Source organism: Lampetra planeri, chromosome 50, assembly GCF_965212315.1.
Source record: "Lampetra planeri chromosome 50, kcLamPlan1.2.h2, whole genome shotgun sequence".
Lineage (NCBI taxonomy): Eukaryota > Metazoa > Chordata > Hyperoartia > Petromyzontiformes > Petromyzontidae > Lampetra > Lampetra planeri.
Window position 1 is genome coordinate 1,052,754 of NC_136156.1, and position 21,310 is coordinate 1,074,063.

Genomic DNA, 21,310 nt, shown 5'->3' on the forward strand with positions numbered 1-21,310 from the left:
GCACACGCGCGACGCACGTGCCTTGCAGTGTCGTCTCGTCACTCACGAACTTGCGATCCGCGGATTTTGTCTGTCCGCGAATCGCATCTGGAATTCTGCACGACTGCATCGAGTGAGAGAGAAAGTGGTGATATAATATGGCGAAGCTTTAGAAGCATCTGCAAGGCGTCGTGCGTACGATAGGAGGAGCAACGCTCACAACAACGAGCGGAGCGCCGGGTGGCTAAAGCACAGCAAAGTTGGCACAGTAGGGGGCACAGGTGGTGCATCAGCCAGTCATCTCGGTCATCTCAGTCAGTCGACCCGTGGCACCTGGGTCTGCCCGGTAACCTCCTGCCAGCGGGCGTTCGACACTTCACGTGGTCCCAACGTGCACACAGCCTGGCACAAGCGTTGTGGTGACGTCACCGTCACTTAGTGGCGAATGGCGGTTGTTGTTGTTGTATGTGTGTGGACTGCATGCGTGTGTGTGTGTTTGTAGGTGTGTGTGGGGAGCGGTAGTCTAGCTGTTAGCGCACTGCGGTACGAACTCAGCGACCCGAGTTCGATTCCCGCTCACGGCCAACACCAGTGACGATTATCTGAACCGGTCCTGGGCCTCCCTTAGGTCGATTTGGCCTCAAACGAGTACCTGGTGCGATGTGTTGTAAACATCGCCACTCGGGAGACAAAGGCGTCCGGGCGTGGTGCTGGCCACCCACCTCCTCGTGTGCCGTGTCGGCCTTCATAAGTGCTCGCTAACAACACTTGCCACAACAGTTTGTTGAAAGCTACACGGGTTGATGTTTGTGGGCCGCGTGAGTGCGTGCGTCCTCAGATGTGTGCTGCTTGCACAAGGAAATCATTGGGACAGTTTTTTTTCTCTGCAAGTGAAGGAGAGAGACTAAAAGAGAACCCCCCCCTCCACTCCTCCGCCACCCCTCCCGAAAAATCATTAAAGCATCGCATTTACGAAATTTATTGTTCAGGACAAGACATCAAACGCTTTTCAAAGGGGATGTACGCATAGACCCCCCCTCCTACCCACCACCACCCCTTAAGAGTCTTCAAAGTCCTGCCTTGAAAACTTGTTAACAAAATATGTCCTGCCGCCCCACTGGGTGATGTAAAAGGGTTTTTTGGGTGGCAGCGTGGGTGGGGGGGGGGGAGGCTGCGTGTTTTTTGGGGGGCATAAAAAAACGCGGAGCGGCGGTGGTGGTGGTGGTAATGATGGTGGTGGTGATGATGGTGGTGATTGTGGTGGTGATGGTGGTGATGGTGGTGGTGATTGTGGTGGTGATGGTGGTGGTGGTCATGGTGGTGATGGTGATGGCGGTGATGATGGTGGTGGTGATGATGGTGGTGGTGGTGATTGTGGTGGTGATGGTGGTGATGGTGGTGATGATGGTGGTGATGATGGTGGTGGTGGTGATGGTGGTGGTGATGGTGGTGGTGATAATGATGGTGGTGATGGTGGTGGTGGTGGTGGTGGTGATGGTGGTGGTGGTGGTGATAATGGTGGTGGTGGTGGTGGTGATGGTGGTGATGGTGGTGGTGGTGATGGTGGTGGTGATGGTGGTGGTGGTGATGGTGGTGGTGGTGATGGTGGTGGTGGTGATGGTGGTGGTGGTGATGGTGGTGGTGATGGTGGTGGTGGTGGTCCCGTCCGTCCGCTGAGGGGATGGTGGCAGAGCGCTTTTGTCTCCCCGCTCGCGCCGCGTGAGTCACGCACTTCCGCGGGCTCTCGCACAATTAGCACATTCCTCGCTCGCAGACCCAGACGTGAGTCAGCCGCCCCAGCCCATTCACTCGCAAAAAAAACATAATCTTCTCTCCCCCGTTCCGTCCCATCGGTCCCGTCCGCCCACCCACCCGCTCGCTCACTCACTCACTCACCCACCCACTCACTCGCTCGCTCGCTCGCTCACCCACCCACCCACCCACTCGCTCGCTCGCTCACTCACCCGCCCACCCACTCACTCGCTCGCTCGCTTGCTCACTCACTCACCCACCCACTCGCTCACTCACTCACTCAATCACCCACTCGCTCACTCACTCGCCCACCCACCCACTCACTCACTCGCCCCCATCGCCACCGTCAACCCACCCACCGCCCGCCTCATTTTACGCCCGTCGTAAAGCCGCCGTTCCATAACAACAACACTGATGTATTATTGGACGGGAATGGTTGAAAGATTGAGAAGAAGAAGAGGAAAGAGCGCGTGCGAGAGACGGTGGAACCTGGACGATACATCCGCCTCGCGCGACGTCTGCGGCGCACAGACCCGGGCTGTTTGAAGCGTCCGAGAATGTTCTCGGCGAACTGCGAAGCCCTGATATAAAACGATATATAATAGGCGACGTTTCGGGAGTGGCCCTTTTTCATGGCACGTGACGAAGGGTCATCTTGGTGTTGTCAAGAAAGTTCACTTCCCAAACCGTCACATATATATATATATATTTTGTTTAATTAAGGCCAAGGTGTTATCGAGGAACGTGTTGAAATCATTTGGTGTTAATCGTGCCTGTGCATCACGAGCAAACTCAGCAGCAGCAGCGGCATCGCCAAGTCGTGAGCGAGGCCCTGGGCACTCGGCTGCCCCTGCCGCCTTCTCTTCTCTCTTTTGTTTGACGGCTGCCGGGGAGCCCACATCACCTCCGAGAGCGACGACTCGGGAGAGAGGCTCATTCATTTAATTTGGACAAGGACGGATTCCGCTGGTAATGCCTCGAGTGGGAAATTGCGATGATTTAATTACGATTGTCAAAAATATCAAGCGCCTGCTCCGTTGTTTACGAGCGACGGCGTCCTCGGCGAGGCGACCCGGTCTGTCCTCCGCCGCGTTCGGAGTCGTCATTCATCCCGGGTGACTTCCCGGCTGGAGGGGGGGAAATACAATAACTGCTCCCCAATCAATTCCTCCAATGCGATTTCACCAGATTGTAACACCGATGGGGACAGTTACCAAAGACTAAATAACATTTTAAAAAGACAACCAAATGGGCCGCATCGATTTTAATTGTCAGGAGTTTTTGTTTTTGTTTTCGCATGGAAATCGATGGCGATGATGCAGAGCACGTTGGCAATTAATTCACACAGAAATTGTGAACATTGGCAACTTTTGCGATCGCATTAGTTCCAATTGGATTTGTCGAGACGTCCGATAATATGTAATTAATGTTTATTGTCAATCCTGGTGCCGCCGAGGTATGTGGCAGCAGAGCCCCGAATGTAACTTTCCCTAAACCGTACATCAGTTAGTTTAATCCAAATAAAAATGACACTTGCAAGCAACTCTTTTGAATGTCAAAGAGGTGAACGTTTCTCCGGTGTTTCAAACCGCGATTGGGGTCGTTGCTGCTCGGCTCCGTTAGCAGTTCCGACCAAGTGGTGGAAATTCCACATTCCAAAGACGTCCTCCGGAGCATTCAAAGAGCCATACTGAAAACAAACGGCATGAACTTCAAAGCAAGCGGTGTCCAGTTGCCCGAGGGCTACCACTGGCCACGTCAGAACCGCTGAGCCGGCTCTGCTGATATCCCGAGTTCAAATCCCGCTCCACGTACATGCAATGTGATTAAACCAACCGTAACATTAATGTTGTCTTTTTAATTAACCTAGCACATTACGACGCTGACGACAAATATCGGTGTCGTCGCCGCGTGACAAGAGCTCGTTACGGGCGGGGTGGTGGTGGTGGTGGTGGTGGCGGTGGGGTCATGAATGAACGCGACCGCCGCGCTGGTTGTGTCAGAGGCCCCGTCGAAGCGGCTGCAGAGAGAGAGAGAGGCGCTTCTCACGACGCCACAGTCCACGGACCTCTCCCCTGCGGCACCGGTGCTGAGTCGACCTTCAGTCGCCACCGGACCTCTCGAGATGTCTCCGTCTCGAGGCGGCACCACCACCACGACCACGCCGATTTAAAAACGGCGAAATCCCGCCAGAAAGACTCCGCCGTGCGCTGAGCGCCCCCCCCCCCCCCCCATTTGCTGTGGAACGCGGCAGACTTTTATTGGATCGGCGCACGCTGGGACTCGCATCAGCTCTCGGCGCATTCACAAACCGGCGGCGGTGGAGTTGTGTCGCTCGCGCGGGCCGCGTTGTTCCGTGCGCCGCAGCCATCGCCTGGCACGCGCGCGGAGATAACCCCAAACCTTCGGCCCGCGTTTGACTCCCCAACTCCCCCGTTGAAACCAGGATGATGAATTGAATAATGGACGGACGAAATGCGCGCTATGCGGCGAAGGCGTTAGTCCTCAGGCATTTCTGTCTTAAGTTGCGTTTATCATCTCTCGCTCTCTCCCTCTGTGTGCCTTACACCCACACTGCTCGATTGGTGCCAATAAGTGAGTGGCAGGCAGGCAGGTGGGTGGAAGCTGACACACATTTTTTATTGAATCTCTGCCAATTGCCCGGCTTACCACTGCAGTGGGGCATGGCTGACGCCACTGTCGGCGCTGTGCGTCTCTCACCCTGGGTTGCATTCTGTCCGGGTATCCGGGAAAGCCGCTTTAGGACTCGTTCTCAAAAGGGCCCCTGCGTTTGGGATTTGTGGTCAACGCAACCGTGGTGGGTGATGCCCATTCTCAAACTCGCACCGACCAGTGTGGTGAAGTATGGTCAAACGAACCCCCGATTACTATGATGGAATGGGAAGGGCTTGATGCGGCAATGGATTGACGAAGGCATGTCGATTATGATCGCCATTATTCGTAGTGATCGTGGACGCTGTGGTCAACGGAGAAACCCCAGTGGCACACGCACACAACTTCATAAATCCACTTGCGACGCTCCCGCATCCCAGCCTATGGCAGCTGAGTGGTTTTTGGGAGTTTCACAAATCTCTCCGTGATGCACCAACCCCCGCGTCCAGAGTGCTGGATCGCCGCTGTCCACCCAGCGGTCTAAATGGGCGACACCGCAGCTAGTCGATGGGTGGGTCACGTGTGGTGGGGTCGACATGTGGGACGACTCCCACCTCTGGACATCTATCGAAAAGAGCTGCAGAGCTCATCGGATTCCTCATGCAGGACAAATACATACTCAGATTCTTCCGAGACTTCTGGAAGAGTAGGCCAACGTACCCCCCGGCGAGAGAGGCTCTCTTGAGCTCCCTCGAAGCGGGGGCCTTCCGCCGGCGGTGGCATGAGCGAGCAATTGCAGGGCTGCGCCTTGACCTCTTACATAGCCGGAGACCCCCACGCGCCTATCGCGCGTGCGTCTTCCCGCCGTGCAAATGCGAAGGGGGCGCGGGGCGTGCTGGCAGCGGCGTCGCACTGCAGAGAATGGCGGGGGGGGGGGGGACTTTGTGCACCTGACGAGTAAGACGCCAACCGCAGGAGAAGGAGCCACCCAATGTTTATGTGCGGAGGGCGTGCGCGCATTCTAATCCCCCCCCCCTCCCCACCTGCCCCCCCCGTCTGGTTTGTCAGGAGGGTAGGCTGTGCCAAGCCCCGGCTGCCCAAAGCCAAGCCAAGCCAGTCAGTCTGTGGAACCTCCGGTGTCTAAACGCCCTGGCACGTGGCCAGCAAGAGTGCCTCTCGCGCGAACCCTTTAAAGTTTTAACCCTTCGAGCGCTGGGTGGTGGTAGCGATGTCCTTGGATCTGTACTGAACGTTCGGTTGGATGTGTGGTGGTAGTCGTGGTGGCGGTGGTGCTGGCCACCCACCCCTTCATGTGACGTTGCCGGCCTTCGTAGGTGAAACTCGCTAACAGCACTTGCCCCAACAGTCTGTCAAGGCTATACGGAGGGGGGGGGGGTCTTTGTCTTTTTGGTGGTAGCGGTGAGCGGTCGTGTCGTGGTTCAGCGCATTGCGCTAAAAATTCCGGCGATCCGAGTTCGAATCCCGCTCACAACCGACGCGGGTGACGAATATCTGATCCGGTGTTGGGCCTCCCCCTAGGTCGACTCAGCCTCAAAATGAATCACTGGTGCGGTGTGTAAGCTTCAGAAATTGGTGATACAAAGACGGCTGGACGTAGTGCTGGCCAACCCACTCCCTCGTGTGCTGTGCCGGCCTTAGCAGTTACTCGCTAACAGCACTTGCCCCAACAGTCTGGTAGATGCTATATCGGACATCTTGGTCTTGATGGTGGACGCCTGTGATCCAGCACTTTGGAGGTATGCATGCCGAACTTCTTTCGCACCGTTCGTATCCAACCGCGCTAATCAGAGGTGCGGAAGAAGGACAACACACTAAGCACAAAAATAAGTTCTAATGAAATGAGTTTTCAAACTAGATTAATTAAAAGTGCATAGCTCCAGTGGCTTCCTAATATCGGAAGGGAGAGCGTTCCAGACGGCCGCAGAAGCGCATCTGAAAGCGCGCGACGATGATGCGGTGACCGCCGCCTTTGTTCGATGGCTGAGCCAGAAGCTGCTGCTGCTGCTGCCGCTGCTGCTGCTGCTACTGCCGCTGCTGCTTCTGGTGCGAGGATGAGCGGGGGAGTTGGCGTGACGATGGTTCACGATGCTCCTTGACCAGAGAGGAGACGATTGAGAACGTCTGGCGGTCTCTTCTCTGCTCTGGGTGGCCGCGTATTGCAAGGGAGAACCGCCTTCCGTACAATTCTGAACAACCACATCAGTCAAACCACGCTTTCCCAGGAGGCAAAAGTGTTCTCCGGATGATTTGACGCAACCCGCAACTCTTGATTTAAAATACAGCGGCAGGGCAAACGCGCTACATGATCTCTTAGAAGCACAGCGCGATCTCCTTCGTGCGACTGATGGTGCTGTCGACTACAATTTTAATGTACGACAGCCACGATTTGACGTTGAAGTGGTTGAGCCAGATACTTGCGGTGGGAGCAGTGGAGTGTATCGCTCTGATGATGCCCCTTTTGCAATCGCGAATCGGGACATTGAGTCGCTATATGTTCCACGGCTCTGTTCTGGGCGGTGACCACAGGCATCGTGCATCGTGCATCGTACATCGTGCATCGTACATCGTGCATCGTGCATCGTACATCGTACATCGTGCATCGTACATCGTGCATCGTACATCGTGCATCGTGCATCGTACATCGTGCATCGTGCATCGTGCATCGTGCATCGTGCATCGTGCATCGTGCATCGTGCATCGTGCATCGTGCATCGTGCATCGTGCATCGTACATCGTGCATCGTGCATCGTGCATCGTGCATCGTGCATCGTGCATCGTACATCGTGCATCGTGCATCGTGCATCGTGCATCGTGCATCGTGCATCGTGCATCGTACATCGTGCATCGTGCATCGTACATCGTACATCGTACATCGTGCATCGTGCATCGTGCATCGTACATCGTGCATCGTGCATCGTGCATCGTGCATCGTGCATCGTACATCGTACATCGTGCATCGTACATCGTACATCGTGCATCGTGCATCGTACATCGTACATCGTACATCGTGCATCGTACATCGTACATCGTACATCGTGCATCGTGCATCGTACATCGTACATCGTACATCGTACATCGTGCATCGTACATCGTACATCGTGCATCGTGCATCGTGCATCGTACATCGTACATCGTACATCGTGCATCGTACATCGTGCATCGTGCATCGTACATCGTACATCGTGCATCGTGCATCGTGCATCGTGCATCGTACATCGTACATCGTACATTGGAGAGTTTTTTTTAAATATTCGTTTTTCCATTTGTGTACCGGCGAGTCTCCCCATCTGCTGCCACTGGCGTGGTTTGTGCAGCGCATGACGCAGTGCAGGGGTCGTGTGGCCCCCAGAAACTTGATCCCGGAGATCGAAGCCGGCGGGGGGGGGGGGTATCTCTCCTGCGCCGCCGCGTCTTTCACGAGCGGCGGGAGTTTCTTTCGTGATCTCTTGTGAACTCCGCTCGGCTTATGGCGACAACGTTGTATTGAAATGACGGATATTAAGAAAGGCTTACTTTCTTTTTTGTGATACAGACATTCCCCGAATTACGAACACTCCCACTGAGGAACGAACCTCTGTGAGATATTTATTTATCTTTGTTTCAACCCTCCGACTTGTGACCCGAACCACGGGAAAATTCTGTTCGGCGGAGCGATCCTAATTCTTGCCGATTCCTGTAACAGCAGCCCCCGCCCCCCCAACAGAAACACGAGAAATTGGGGGGGGGGGAGATTGGGGGGGAGATTTGGGGGGGGGGGGAGATTGGGGGGGTGGGAGCTTGGGGGGGGAGATTGGGGGGGGAGATTGGGGGAGGGGCGAGGCTGGAGGCTGCTAATGGAGCGAGCGCTCTCGGCGTGTTCCTCGAATGCGGCGGAGACGGAGGAGCGCGGCCGAGTTCTGACGGCCGCGCCGCGACAGACGCGAGAAGCTGCGGACGGTCACGGCTCGTCCATGGACGCCGTCGCCCCCACCCACTCCCACCAGACCCCCCCCGTCCACCCCCTCCAGACCCCCCCGCGCCCGCCGCCGTTGCGAGATGACTCCGCGTGGAGCGAGGCGAGATGTTGCCAGTCAGCTGGGCCCCGCCGCGTGTCCGTGTGCGGTGTTTCCAAAACGAAAAGCAGCAGCAGCAGTGGCATCAGCAGCATCAGCATCAGTAGTGGCATCGGCATCAGCAGCAGCAGTGGCAGCATCATCAGCCGCGTCGTCAGACGGGTGTGGCCGTGCGTGTGTACTCAGCCAGGCGGCCCATCCCAGCGCAGGTTCCTTTGCGAGCGAACGACAACTCGGCATTTGAATGGCGCTTTCATCGCGGCGCTGCTGGCGCGGCGTGACGCGCTCGAGTCGGAAAGCGCCTACAGAGGGCCGAGACTCGCCCGCTGCTCTGTCCACCCGCGTGGAAGTTTACAACCTGCACGGGCAAGTTGGCTTCGAAGCTTTAAACTCTACGGACAAATCGCCGCCGTTATGAGGGCGCCGCGGTGTTGACCACCTCGCCCGGTATGCAGGAGGTCGTGGATTCGATCCCGACCCTGACACCTGCACATTTAGAGTTTGGGTGTTTCTCTCCCCGTGGTCGCGTGGATTTTTCTTTGGATCCATTGGGTTTCCCCACCACATTTAGAATCAATGTGCCTCTGGAGTATTTTGCTGCTACAAATTTCGACGTGATAAGCTACTTCGTTGGGCTATAATGTGTGTCACTTCTAAAAAAACAGCTTCGTAGCTCAGTGAGCCTTACCTGATGAAAATAGAGTCACGCAAACTCCAAATAGACAGGCGTCAGGGTCGGTATCGAACCCACGACCTCCTGTATACCAGGCGAGGTAGTTAACATCTCGCCCCCGGGACCACTCGAGCGGAGAACTCCGCCCGCGCTACGTCCGACGGTACATCCGCACAGCACGACACGTGCGTGTGCACGAAGTTAAAATAATAAATACACGTACCGTAATGGGTAGCAATAACCAAAAAAATATGTCGAGCAGAAATAATTCTTCTTGCGGGTTGTTGTTATTTTGTTTTCCCCTCCTCCTCCTCCTCCCCATCTCCCACCGCTTGCCGCACGAGGGAAGGGGATTGAGTGGCGATGCGGAGCGACTTTGTGACCCAGCGGGCGTGCGTGCCGTGTGGCTGGCAGGCGTCGGCCGGTCTGTGCGCTGTTTGCCTTCGCTGTGCGCTCCGCTCGAGTGCTCACACAAAGTAGCACACACACACGCGCGTGCGGGCACACGTGTGTGTGCGTGTGCGAGCGAGCGGTGGAACGGTCTTCGGCCGATCCTGGGCCTCCTTGGGAGCCATCCATTGAGTACGTACGCATGGAGGGGGGAGGGGGGGTTAACCCAAATGCGTACGCTTGCGTATGGGGGGTCTACTGACAATGTACATCGCATAGGAAACGGGGGGGGGGGTGAAGCCTCGATAATAATGTGTCTACATTGGCCTTCACATGAGTTAGATAGTCCGGCGGTGGACTATCTGTTAATGTTATTAATCCTTGGTCGTTTCTGCGTGGATTAAATATCGGCCGTTCTATCGGATTCGGTGGGGGGGTGCGTCAGGCTTACGTAGGTAGGGGGGGGGTGTAAAAAATCCGCGTGCGTCCAGGGAGGGGGGGTCAAGTTTAGATAGATTTATGCGTACCTACTCAATGGATGGCCCCTTAAGGTCGACTCAGCCTCAAAAGAGTAGCTGGTGCGGTGTGTAAACAACATCGCCACGAGGGAGGCAAAGGCGGCCGGGCGTGGTGCTGGCCACCCACCCCCTCGTGTGCCATGGCAGCCTTCATCGGTGCTTTCTTAACAGCACTTGCCCCAAACATTGATTACAACTATATGGCGGACCTTTGTCTGTGTATATATTAACTCATTTGTGCGTGGATTTTTTTTAGTTATGTTTCGTTTTTTACAAGGATTGCGTTTCATTATACTCTTGAACCTTAGAAGGGGTCCTCATGAGCCAATGAAAGCGATGGAAACTCATGGGGAGCGTTTTTAAGGGTTTTGTTTTTGCTCACGCGGCTCAGAAATGCTCCCAGAGTTCCGGCGTTCCGTGTTCAACGCCCACCACATGTTGTTTGTTGTGTTGTTGTTGTTGATGTGGATACAACTGGCCTTGTTCTGCACTGGCGAATGATGGCGGAAACACGTGCAGGAGCTAAATACTCAGCATCCAGGTCTGGTGGCCACGACAAGAGGGCTTCAGTACGTACCTATACTGAACTTCTTTCGCACCGTACGTAGCCAACCACGCTAATCAAAGGTGCGGGGGGGGGGGAACAAACGAAATACAAACAAATCTTGATTTGAAGCTTTCGCGACTGCAGGAATCCATACTTTTTTGTTTAACAGTCTGCCTCAGCAGCAGACCACGCTTTCCCACCTGATGATGGATGCTTGTGTTGCGCCCGAAACATCTTCGTGATTTATTTTAATGAAAGTATTTGTCTGAAATCACTGCTAAGGATGCATTTACCCAAAGTTTCCCTGAGCAGTGGCACCGAGTGTGTCAGAGATTCACCGGTGGCTCGAGATTTGTGTTTTGTTTGTTACAGAACTTCTGAACGGGTTCCTCAAGTGGCCAATTTAAGTTTTCTCATTTAACAAAGCAGGATGTGTGCTTTGTCGCACACGACGGCGGTAAAACTTCATTAAATATTCGTAACTCTCAGAGGACTGAAATTTAGCCGGGAACAAAAAAACATCGATTGCAAAATCCAAATTTAATGTTATTTTTGTGTGTGCAGTCATCGGTGACTGGGCTGAGACCATCCACTCGCTGCATGTGACAACGCGGTTTAATCGCGGGAAGCTGCCCGGGTTGAGACCAGGAGCTCAGCGGTGCCAACTCGGCGCTCTGACCTCTGAGCTGCCCGGCCACCCCCTAGGTGACCGCGTTCGTCTCGATTGCCCTCGCAAACAACTCGGTGCCACGTGCACAGCGCGCACAGCAGCGCACACTCCGTGCCGCGTGCACGCGCACAACAGCGTTGATCGCGCAGACTGTGGCGCAACGCGACTCGCGCGTGTTGTCTAAGTGTGTGTGTGACGTGCACGACTTGAAACCGTGGGGGTTTTTACAGCACGATGGGGTGTTGTCACGTGTTGCGTCTTGTCGCGGGCCGCACTAAGAGCCACCAGGGCCTGCCAGTGGCCCCTCGGGCCTTGCAGTGAAGAACGCCGCTCTCAGGCCTCCCACACGGGCCACGTTGTAGCTACCCGGCCACCTACCCCGCTCTGCTCGTCAACACACGGGTTAATCACGGGCACTCGGATACCCAGGTGTGAACTCAGGAGCTCACCGGTACCGCGGCAGAGTTCCGTGAAAACCTCTCCCAGCTGGGACCCAACTGTTGGGAGAGGCCCTCACCGGCTCTGAGCGGCGTCCTGAACACTGACGATAAATTTACATAATGGATGCGGTCGTGGCAGTGAGCACGCCGTGGCCTCGCACCGTGCCGGCAGCTTCGTGAGCACGTGGACACTTTCCTGGTTGGTGTCTTGGCGGTTTTTTTGTTTGTTAAAGTTCGCATTGCCGTCCAGTTTACCATCGAATTCTGGCTAATTGTGGAGTCCGGCCTGGAGAGGCATCACTCACGAGGTGGCGTCCTCACTCGCCTGCCCCCGACCCTCTCCCCCCTCCCACTTCATGTCATGCGCCTCCGTGAATACAAGAATTTATTCAAGGACAAGTGATTCCAATACAACAACAACAATCGCCGTTTGCCACTAAGTGGTGGTGTTGTCACCACATAGCTTGTGCCAGGCTATGTGCACTTTAAGTCCACGTGAAGTGTTGTACACCCACTGGCAGGGGTCACGGGATAGACCCAGGTGCCATGGGTTGACTGACTGAGATGACCGGCAGTTGCACCGCTTGTGCCCCCTACTCTGCCAACTTGCTGTGTTTTATCCGCCCGTCGCACCGCTCGTTGTTGTGAGCGTCGCTCCCCTGCCCTCCGTTGTTGCTGGTGGTCGACGGTCTCCAACTGCCCAGTAGCGTCTTTCCAAAACGCACACAATGGCACCCGCACACACGTACACACGTACACACACACACGTATATCGAAATTACACCGTTATTGGCTCTGGACTGAAAGGCCACAGCGCTTCTGGTATTTTTCCCGTGCGTTTTCAAATCTACTTTCATGTGCAAGCAAAATGCTGTTGCGTCGCCAAAACAACACAACCGCACCACCAAAGTTCAGAGCCACCACCAACCGCCACCGCTCGCTTCCAAGAACCCGGCCAGAGCCCCCCACGGGAGGGGCGCCCGGGGGCACCCGCCCCACCCTCGCCCTGCCACCGGTTCCACCGCGCTCACCCCCCCCGTGCGCTCTCATCCAAATTGTGGCTCGCCGCTAAAGAACCGCTCCGCCACCCCCCCCCCCCCCATCTCTCTCTCTCTGCCGCCCCCCCCCCTTCCCCACGCAGGGCACAGGCAGCGGCTGGAGGACGCTGGCAAGGCGCTCTCCTTCTCCGAGCGGCTGAGTGAGTTGGAGCACCTGCGGCGCACGGCGCTGCGCGTGGGGGCGCACCACGTGCCGCCCCCAACGCCGGCCCTCCGCCCGCCTCTTAACCCTCCCCCCCACTACAATGCACAGACAGGTACACGACGGGCCCACAACCCCACCCCCTCCCCCCCCCTCCCTCTTTACCTACTTATCAAAATCAGAATATTTATTCATACTGGAGGAATCCGATGAGCTGTAAAGCTCTTTCTCATGGATGTCCCGTAGGGGCACGGGGCAAACAAATGGCCCAAACGCAGACAAATTCAACTCGGCCGTCCCCACCCTACCAGGCAGAGCCCCACCGACCTATTGCTGCACACCCACACGACCTCCCTCGCACCCGGCCTCCCTCTTGCACGCTCCTCCCTCGCTCAGCGATGCCGCAACACAGACCCCGGGGTGGGCACACGGCTCGGCAAGGTCACGAACGGGGTGGGGGGCTCGGGGTTTGATTTCGGGAAAGCGACTGAGAGGTCGCGCGTGGAGAGAGCGGAGAGACGCGCGCTCGCTTGCGGTGACGTCGAGAGACGGGCGGTGACGCGGCCCGGAGAGCGTGCGGGTCGATGGCGACGCTCGTCCTGCCGGGGTTGGGCAGGACCCGCCGCTGGAAGGGATCGTGGCCGGTAGTCAAGAAGAGTAGCGGGGGGGCAGCTGATGAACGAAATCCCTCGGAGATGGGGGGGGGGGGGGGGCGTCTTACCGGGGAGATGGAGTGATGACATCGGTCCACGTGCAGGTGCCAGGTGGATTATTACGACGCAGGATTACGAGAGCTTGACAAGCGGCTGTACATTATGATTGTTTATTATGTTAGTGAGGGTGGACGTCACTGCTCCAAGATAGAACCGATTTCACGTGCGAGGGAATGTGAACATCCAACACTCCCCGACGAACAGGTCGTGAACCCACTTGCTGTACTGCCACCTGGACAATTCACAGGTGGGGGGCGGTGGATGAAGATGATCCACCCCCCACATGAGAACCTGAACATCACCGGAGAAAATAAAGAGAATATATATCGTTATATATATAGATATATAGTTAAATAGGCTCCTAAACTAAAAGCGGTGAGTTCCGGGACGAGCCCTCCCGAGGGACGTTGCCTCTTGGCAGTCGCCGCCTGGCATCGCCGGGACCCCAGTCCCAGTTAGCAGCACTGCGGCGGACTTTCCACACGAGTACGGATTTTATAGACCCTGTAAGGATGATGGGTCAAGTTGAGCACCGACACACACTGGAACCAAGCGGCGGCGAGCGGACGAGGCCACGTCTGGCGGTCCGCCCAGTGCGGAGTGCCATTGGTGCACGTTCACGCGGCCAGCGCAGGCCGCGTGTGCAAGTGTCGTGGGCGAGCAGCTATGAAGGCCGTCACGACGCACCTGGGGTCGTGTGGCCGTCACGACGCACCCGGCCCACTTTGGCTGAATCCAACCGAGGGGAGGCTCACAACCGGTGCAGATATATGCCGGGAGTGGGAATTGGACCCGGGTCATCCCAAATGGACCTGGGTCATCCCAAATGATTTGAGCAATTCCTGCAGTCACGAAAGCGCCAAATCAAGTTTGATTTGGTGCGTCAGAGAACGCTCATCGCTACACACAAAGACAAAGATTCCCCTTATAGCCATAACAGACTGTTGGGGAAAGTGCTGTTAGCGAGCACCTATGAAGGCCAGGGGTGGGTGGCCAGCACCACGCCCAACCACCTTTTTTTGCTCCAAGCTGCGATATCACGTACACACTCGCGCTTACACGTGCGCGCATGCACACACGCACGAGCACGCTCGCACACACACGCTGTGCCCCGTGTTCCCTGCATGCAGAGGCACACACACGCCCGGGATGTGGTGAGCCGCATAACCCTTTAATGTCATAACCGCACAACCCCTGCCGCTTGCGTACGCGCGGTGCGCCACGCGCCCAATCGCCTCCTCACGTTTGAATCGCCGTCCCCGAAGCTCTCCGCGCAGCCTGACCGACCCTTAACGCCGAAGGCGTTCATCAAGGTGTCGCCCTCCGTAAGACATTTCGCTCTGCTCCCCTTTGTGTTTCTGCCGCTGACTTAAAACAAAAAAGAGAAACCGCTGGAAGCTTTGAAACGTTCACTTTCAATGGGAGCTCAACCAAAAGGGCAATCAGCTGACGATTTACACGGCTGAAGGAACGGGCACTTTTAAGTGAGCATGGACGGACGGACAGACCTGCGCTTCGATTATCCAGCCACGGATAACATCGGTGGCGAGTGACATCTGAACCGATCCTGGGCGACCTTCTGCAAGCCGCGCTACTGACTGCTCAAATAATCTCCATAATCGACATGGCATGGATAGGCCCTTCATCCAGCAAGGGCTTCACAAAGGGCTAAAAATTATAATTGTTGCTATTAATATGAGAATGCATGTCAATCCACTGCTGGATGACAGCCACTTCACGACGCCATCTTTGTCTATTGCTTGAACTTTTCCCAGCGGTTAACAAACCACGCACACGACGCCCTCCGTTCTCGAGTCGAAGTACTGGTTCAAAAAGTCCCACACAATCTACAGCATTCAACTGTGGCGGGGGACGCGTGTTGAGATCGCCGCTCGCGTGTAAGTTTTGAGCTTTCATTATTTAACAAAATAACAACCTGGGTGGGTTTTATTATAAAAAAAAAATTCTTTATGGAGTTCGGGGTAGGTCGTATCGTCAGTCACATTTTTTTCCTTTTTCTTTGGAGAAATGCAGACAGCCCTGTCGCGGTACCATAATCGAGAATGACTTAAATCCCATAATATGCGGTTGTTGTCGGGACAACTCAGACAGCACCAGACTTCACGCCCGTCGTCGGTATCGGCCTCGCCGCAGCGCCTGCCAAAAAAACGTCTGCGCCATCACCGAACACAATCTCTGGGAACCCGGGGCCTCGGCGTGCCAGCCAGACCCCTCGCAGGAAACAACGAGCACGGTCCGCGCTCGTATTTCAAATGGCCTTTTTTTGTGTAAAGAAACTCATTTCTTCGCAGGACAAATATGCGGTCTCGAAATGAAATGTGTAAGAAGGGCGTGCGGACAAAAAAAGTATCCGACAAGCAGCGCTCATCTCCCTTCTTTTGTGGCACCATACCAGCGATGGAAATTCCACATTACTATGTCAGAGGGGAGTGTCATCCATCGGATAACCACTGTTCGCTTGCCACAAACAGGATTTAGCTTTATCCCCCCCCCCCCGCCCGCCGGGATGAATAACGCGGTAATGGAATGATGATTCGATTCCTGGCCGGGATTTGACCTTCGTGACCCTACAATTCCCGGTCACGTTTAAGAGCGGGGAGCCGCTGCCACTGCCGCGCGAGTTGTCGCGGCAATCGCGGTCACGCCAGTTGCGCCGGTTGCGCGTTGCCGGACCGTGGCGAGGGGGCGCAACCCGAGAACGCATCGGGAGAGGGGTCGCTGTAGCCACGACGGCCGTTGCCGGCACCCCGACACGACGTCCCTCTGCGCCAACCGACTGGTGCACCGCGCTACGGTCGACGGCGCTCCCCGTGGGGTCGAGCGCCGCCCACGCCGCTCTTGGACTTCGCGCCGACGATCCGCGAGCTACGGCGACGGAAATTGCCCGAATCTTGGTCCGTCCGCCGAGTTTCTCACAGCTTTATCTAACAAGTGTTGGAGGCCGGCCAGACTTTTTCTTTGTTTTGTGACAGCCGAGCATCAGACTCGCCCTTTTAGGCTTTAGTGTGCGGTCCGACAGCTGTTTGACTAATGCACCCCCGGCTCCGTCTCTTGTGTGCCGTACCGGCGATGCACGGAGCGTAACTGCAGCCGGCGCTCAAACAAACATCTCCAGCTCGCCCGCGATAAAGTGTACAGCCGAGCCGGTTATTTCTTTACGAGCTGCGTAAAGTGGGGGTAACAACCGCTCGTTGTTTTCCTTCATATCATCTCCCCACACCAGTCGCTCGAAATCCGTTTGGCGCATTTAGTTTTCATCGACATTAACTCACGCGCCTCTCTGCGCGTCAAGTGTTCCGCACGCTGCATCCGCCGTTGGAGTGCAGAGGAGCTGCACTTGTTGGAGAGCGAAGTTCGCCTGAACCCTCCTACAAGTGCAGAGGAACTGCTCGAGGAGGAATGCAGCAGCGCTGTAGCGTGACCTTGTTTAAAAAATGGGTGGGGGGCCAGACAAAAACGTTGGGGGGGGGGGGGCGGTGAGGAGGCGGGGGGGGCGTGACACAGGCAACGTTGATCGCTGAGCAGGACGAGTAATGATACAATCTGCTTTTGTCCATCGTGCATTCCGCTGCAGCTCTCGCCGCCCCTAAGTATGCGAGGAACGGTTGTGATGCCCGCTGCTTAATTGTTAAATGTTGTACCAAATGTTTTAGTCAATTGTAATCATTTAGAAAGGACGGCGCCACGATGGCTGGGAGATGTTAACTACATCGCCTGGTATGCCGGAGGTCGTGGGTTCGAGCCCTACTCTGACACCTGCTGTATATTTGGAGTTTGCGTGTCTCTCTCCCCGTGATCGTTCGGATTTTTTCTCAGGGTCCTGCGGTTTTTGTCTCCACATTTAGAATCAGAATCACGCGTTTAGAGTATTTGGCTGCGATAGATTTCCACACGAAAAGCCACTTGGGTTGAGCTATGATTTGTGGCCAGGTCGCTCTTAAAAAATAGCTACATAGCTCAGTGGCCCTTACCTGGTAAAATAAAAATAGTTTGTTTCATAGTTTTAGTTCGCCTTCAGCGGGGGATGGGGGGGGCTCAGCCCCCTGCAACCCCCGCGACACTGCAGGTCTGGGTTACTGTGCGAGGGTGACCTTCCAAATGCCGAGTGGGTCACGGGCAGCCGATCTTGAGATACACAGAAAAAGAGGTACAGCTACACGCGAAATTTCCATCGACATCTTCCCACGCACAACAGGAGGGTCATGTCCCAAGCATGACCCACCTGAAAACAGGGATATTCCTGCAGTGGCTTTGCTATACGGTTGATAGTTTGGGTTGCATGTATCTCTATGTGTCTCTGTTGGTCACTATATATCTATACGAGCCTCTATGTATCTCTGTGTCTCTATGGGTCACTATCTCTATGGATCTCTGTGACGCCCTGTGTCTCCATGGGTCACTCTTTGTCTCCGTGGGTCTCTGTGTACCTCTATGAATATCTATGGGTTTACTACGAGGTGCATAGTTTGGATTTCACGGCCACAATCACACTGCTTTGGCTTGTGTTTCATGAACGAGGCTCACCGGTAACATCAGCAGCGCGTAGGCGTCTCGCGTGAACACTTCTCATCACAAATCGGCCACGTGCCACAACATTTCCCCGAAGAACAAACTCGTACATTACGCACAGCGCTTCGTTTCTGCCGGAACGCTCCGGAAACGCCGTCCCGGAAATCATTTTGGCATCCACCGCCGCATCCATCTCGCCATCTTAGATTGTCCTAAACCTGTGCAGAGGATTATGGGAATTAAGGTCATACAATGATGTGGGATTATAAAAGGGCCCCACGCCGATAATCCACAACCAAGAAACTGGGCCCCGATCGTGCATCACGGACTTGAGCAGCGGTGCGAAAATCAAATCGACAGCGCCGTGCCCCGTTGACGCCCTCAATCCGGCGCTGTCTTGATACTTTTAATAAATATTACTTATATTTGTATTTCTAAACACGAGCCGGGTACAGAGCACGAGAGACGGGGAGAGAGGAGGGGGCGTTACAGATGTTCCGCGGACGACAAGCCCGAGGCCAGGTGGTCGAGCTCCCTGCCCTGACCCTCACGTCGGGGCAACGTTCGCGAACGTGGTGGAGTTTCTTTTTTAGGGGAGGGGCAGATAAAGGAAGGGGCAGGAGGTTGGGCGCTGTCTGATATTTACTAAGTGTACGCTCTTTAATTCGTAATCAATAGCTGTTTCATTCGTGTTGGGGGCAGTGGCTGCCCGGTTAGGCTGACTGCAAGGGCCCATGTTTTGGCTTTTAGGCCACATTAAATATTAAAGCCGAGGCAGTAAATCCAGCGCAGACCGCCACCGGCCAGACACGTCGTCCCGTCTGCGTCCACGTGCCAGCAGAACAGTTTGGACCCCGTATTAAAAGCTTTCCAAATAACCCGCACAACTTCATTAATGTGAAATGTTAAGCAAAGCTTTTATGGAACTTCCCCATAAAGTTTACGGCGGAGCCATCAAAACCGGCATGAAACATTTAACGCGCGTCGGTTATTTAAGCAATAAAGATCCACCGCGAGGAATGGCCTCGTCCGCGCGCGCGAACGCCAAGCGCATCGGCGGTTGCCGATCAACCCTCCGGGTAGCCGGGGCGTGGAGCCAGGGGCGGGTTATGAGATTTCGAGTCACCTTAACCGTCTGCTCAGGGAGCCAAGTCACCTTAACCCTTTCCCGTTCCGAGATGTACTGTGAGTTGCGCGGTGGGTGGTGTCCCGTTCGCCGCTGAATCTCGGAACGCGCCAGCGGTTCAGGGTTCATGTTTCTTAGAGAGGCGTAGCGCCGTTGTTTTTAAAGACGTTGTTACTCACCGCGGAGAACCGTAGCGACACGACCGCACTCTTCGATAGTTGGCCCCAAACTGTGCCACACGCCCTCCCGCATGGCCGATAAAGCTATTTTATTTTAGTTTTTATTACAATCCAAAGGGTTAACCTGTCTGTTCAGAGAGCCGAGTCACCTTAGCCTATTTACTCAGAGAGCCGCGCTCTCCACATCCTCCGTAGCCTACCGTACGTCTGCATGCGCTGTACACGCGTGCACCGTGCACTCAGCCGTGATTGTCACTCCGCTGCTGGATGAGTGCCTCCCCACTCCGTGCGGGTTGCAGGGGGTCGTTTGACCACAGTTCAGACGACGTTGCTCGGTGCAGGTAGCTGAAGGCAGGGGGGAGCATAGACGCATACGCATAGTACGGTACAGCGACGGAGATTGTTGCCCTGCCATCTCCTGCCCATAACAGTAGCTGCCGCACCACAGCCTGAAGCACCTGGTTTATGCCCGGTGGTGGCGGTCGCACATCCGAGCACTGCCCAGGCTCAAGCCTGCTTGGCTTGCGATTTCTGATGAGATGGGTCGCGCTCCGGGTGCTTTAGTCATTAGCGCCTACGATTACTCGAACACAAACCGCCGCTCGAGTAATTGGTCAGACAATAGCCAATGCAGGACCCTCCTAAAAAAATAATCTTGAGACTCGGAGAGTCTTTACTCGATAAAAGACTAAAGGACAAACACATTCTCACTGCGAGAAGTGGAGCTTGGCAGTGGTCATAAATCAAACCACCTGAAATGCCTTTCCAAGGATGCTGGAGCAGGGCACGGCGGTCGCACGGGGCGACCACCGAGCCCTGCGGGCGCTGCGGGCGCTGCGGGCGCTGCGGGCGCTGCGGGCCCTGCGGGCCCTGCGGGCGCTGCGGGCGCTGCGGGCCCTGCGGGCCCTGCGGGCGCTGCGGGCCCTGCGGGCCCTGCGGGCGCTGCGGGCGCTGCGGGCGCTGCGGGCGCTGCGGGCGCTGCGGGCCCTGCGGGCCCTGCGGGCGCTGCGGGCGCTGCGGGCCCTGCGGGCCCTGCGGGCGCTGCGGGCGCTGCGGGCGCTGCGGGCGCTGCGGGCGCTGCGGGCGCTGCGGGCGCTGCGGGCGCTGCGGGCCCTGCGGGCGCTGCGGGCGCTGCGGGCGCTGCGGGCGCTGCGGGCGCTGCGGGCGCTGCGGGCCCTGCGGGCCCTGCGGGCGCTGCGGGCGCTGCGGGCGCTGCGGGCCCTGCGGGCCCTGCGGGCGCTGCGGGCGCTGCGGGCGCTGCGGGCGCTGCGGGCCCTGCGGGCGCTGCGGGCGCTGCGGGCGCTGCGGGCGCTGCGGGCCCTGCGGGCGCTGCGGGCCCTGCGGGCGCTGCGGGCCCTGCGGGCGCTGCGGGCGCTGCGGGCCCTGCGGGCGCTGCGGGCCCTGCGGGCGCTGCGGGCCCTGCGGGCGCTGCGGGCCCTGCGGGCGCTGCGGGCGCTGCGGGCGCTGCGGGCCCTGCGGGCGCTGCGGGCGCTGCGGGCGCTGCGGGCGCTGCGGGCGCTGCGGGCGCTGCGGGCGCTGCTTGCGTGGTCGTGGGCAGCAGAGGACGGCGCAGGAAAGAACCCCCGTTGCTGTGCATCCACATCCACGCTCGCTCGCTCCCTTCACCGACGCCTGTCGACTCGCGTCGTGAAGTTTGGCCACGTGGCTCTAGAGGCCCGCATGGCGGTGGACGGGGGGGGGGGCCCTAATCCTGCAGCGAGTTAACAAAAGGGGGGCTCCGCATGTATGTTTGGTGAACTTCTTCCGCGCCGTACGTAGCCATCAGCGTCGATGTAGCAGTGGAGGCATCCCCGGCGTGATTCTGCTGACTTTGTGTTTTGTAGTCATTAAAAAGAGGGTGGGGGGGGGGGGGGAAGAGGGGGGGGGGCGAGCATCCTTTGACCTGC

At 56.6% G+C, this 21,310-nt stretch overlaps 1 protein-coding gene across 5 annotated transcripts in view; it reads left to right on the forward strand.

Moving 5' to 3' along the window:
- Positions 1-21,310, forward strand: part of LOC144734218 (runt-related transcription factor 1-like) — a 138,025-nt gene that overhangs the window by 106,007 nt on the left and 10,708 nt on the right. For 2 of the 5 annotated variants that reach the window (XM_078616334.1, XM_078616336.1), the window contains exon 6: positions 12,797-12,970. The exons of 1 other annotated variant lie outside the window; for it this stretch is intronic. In XM_078616334.1, the coding sequence (XP_078472460.1) occupies positions 12,797-12,970 (174 nt within the window). The remainder of the gene's footprint in view (positions 1-12,796; positions 12,971-21,310) is intronic. 2 more of the 5 variants (XM_078616335.1, XM_078616337.1) reach the window with 1 other exon arrangement.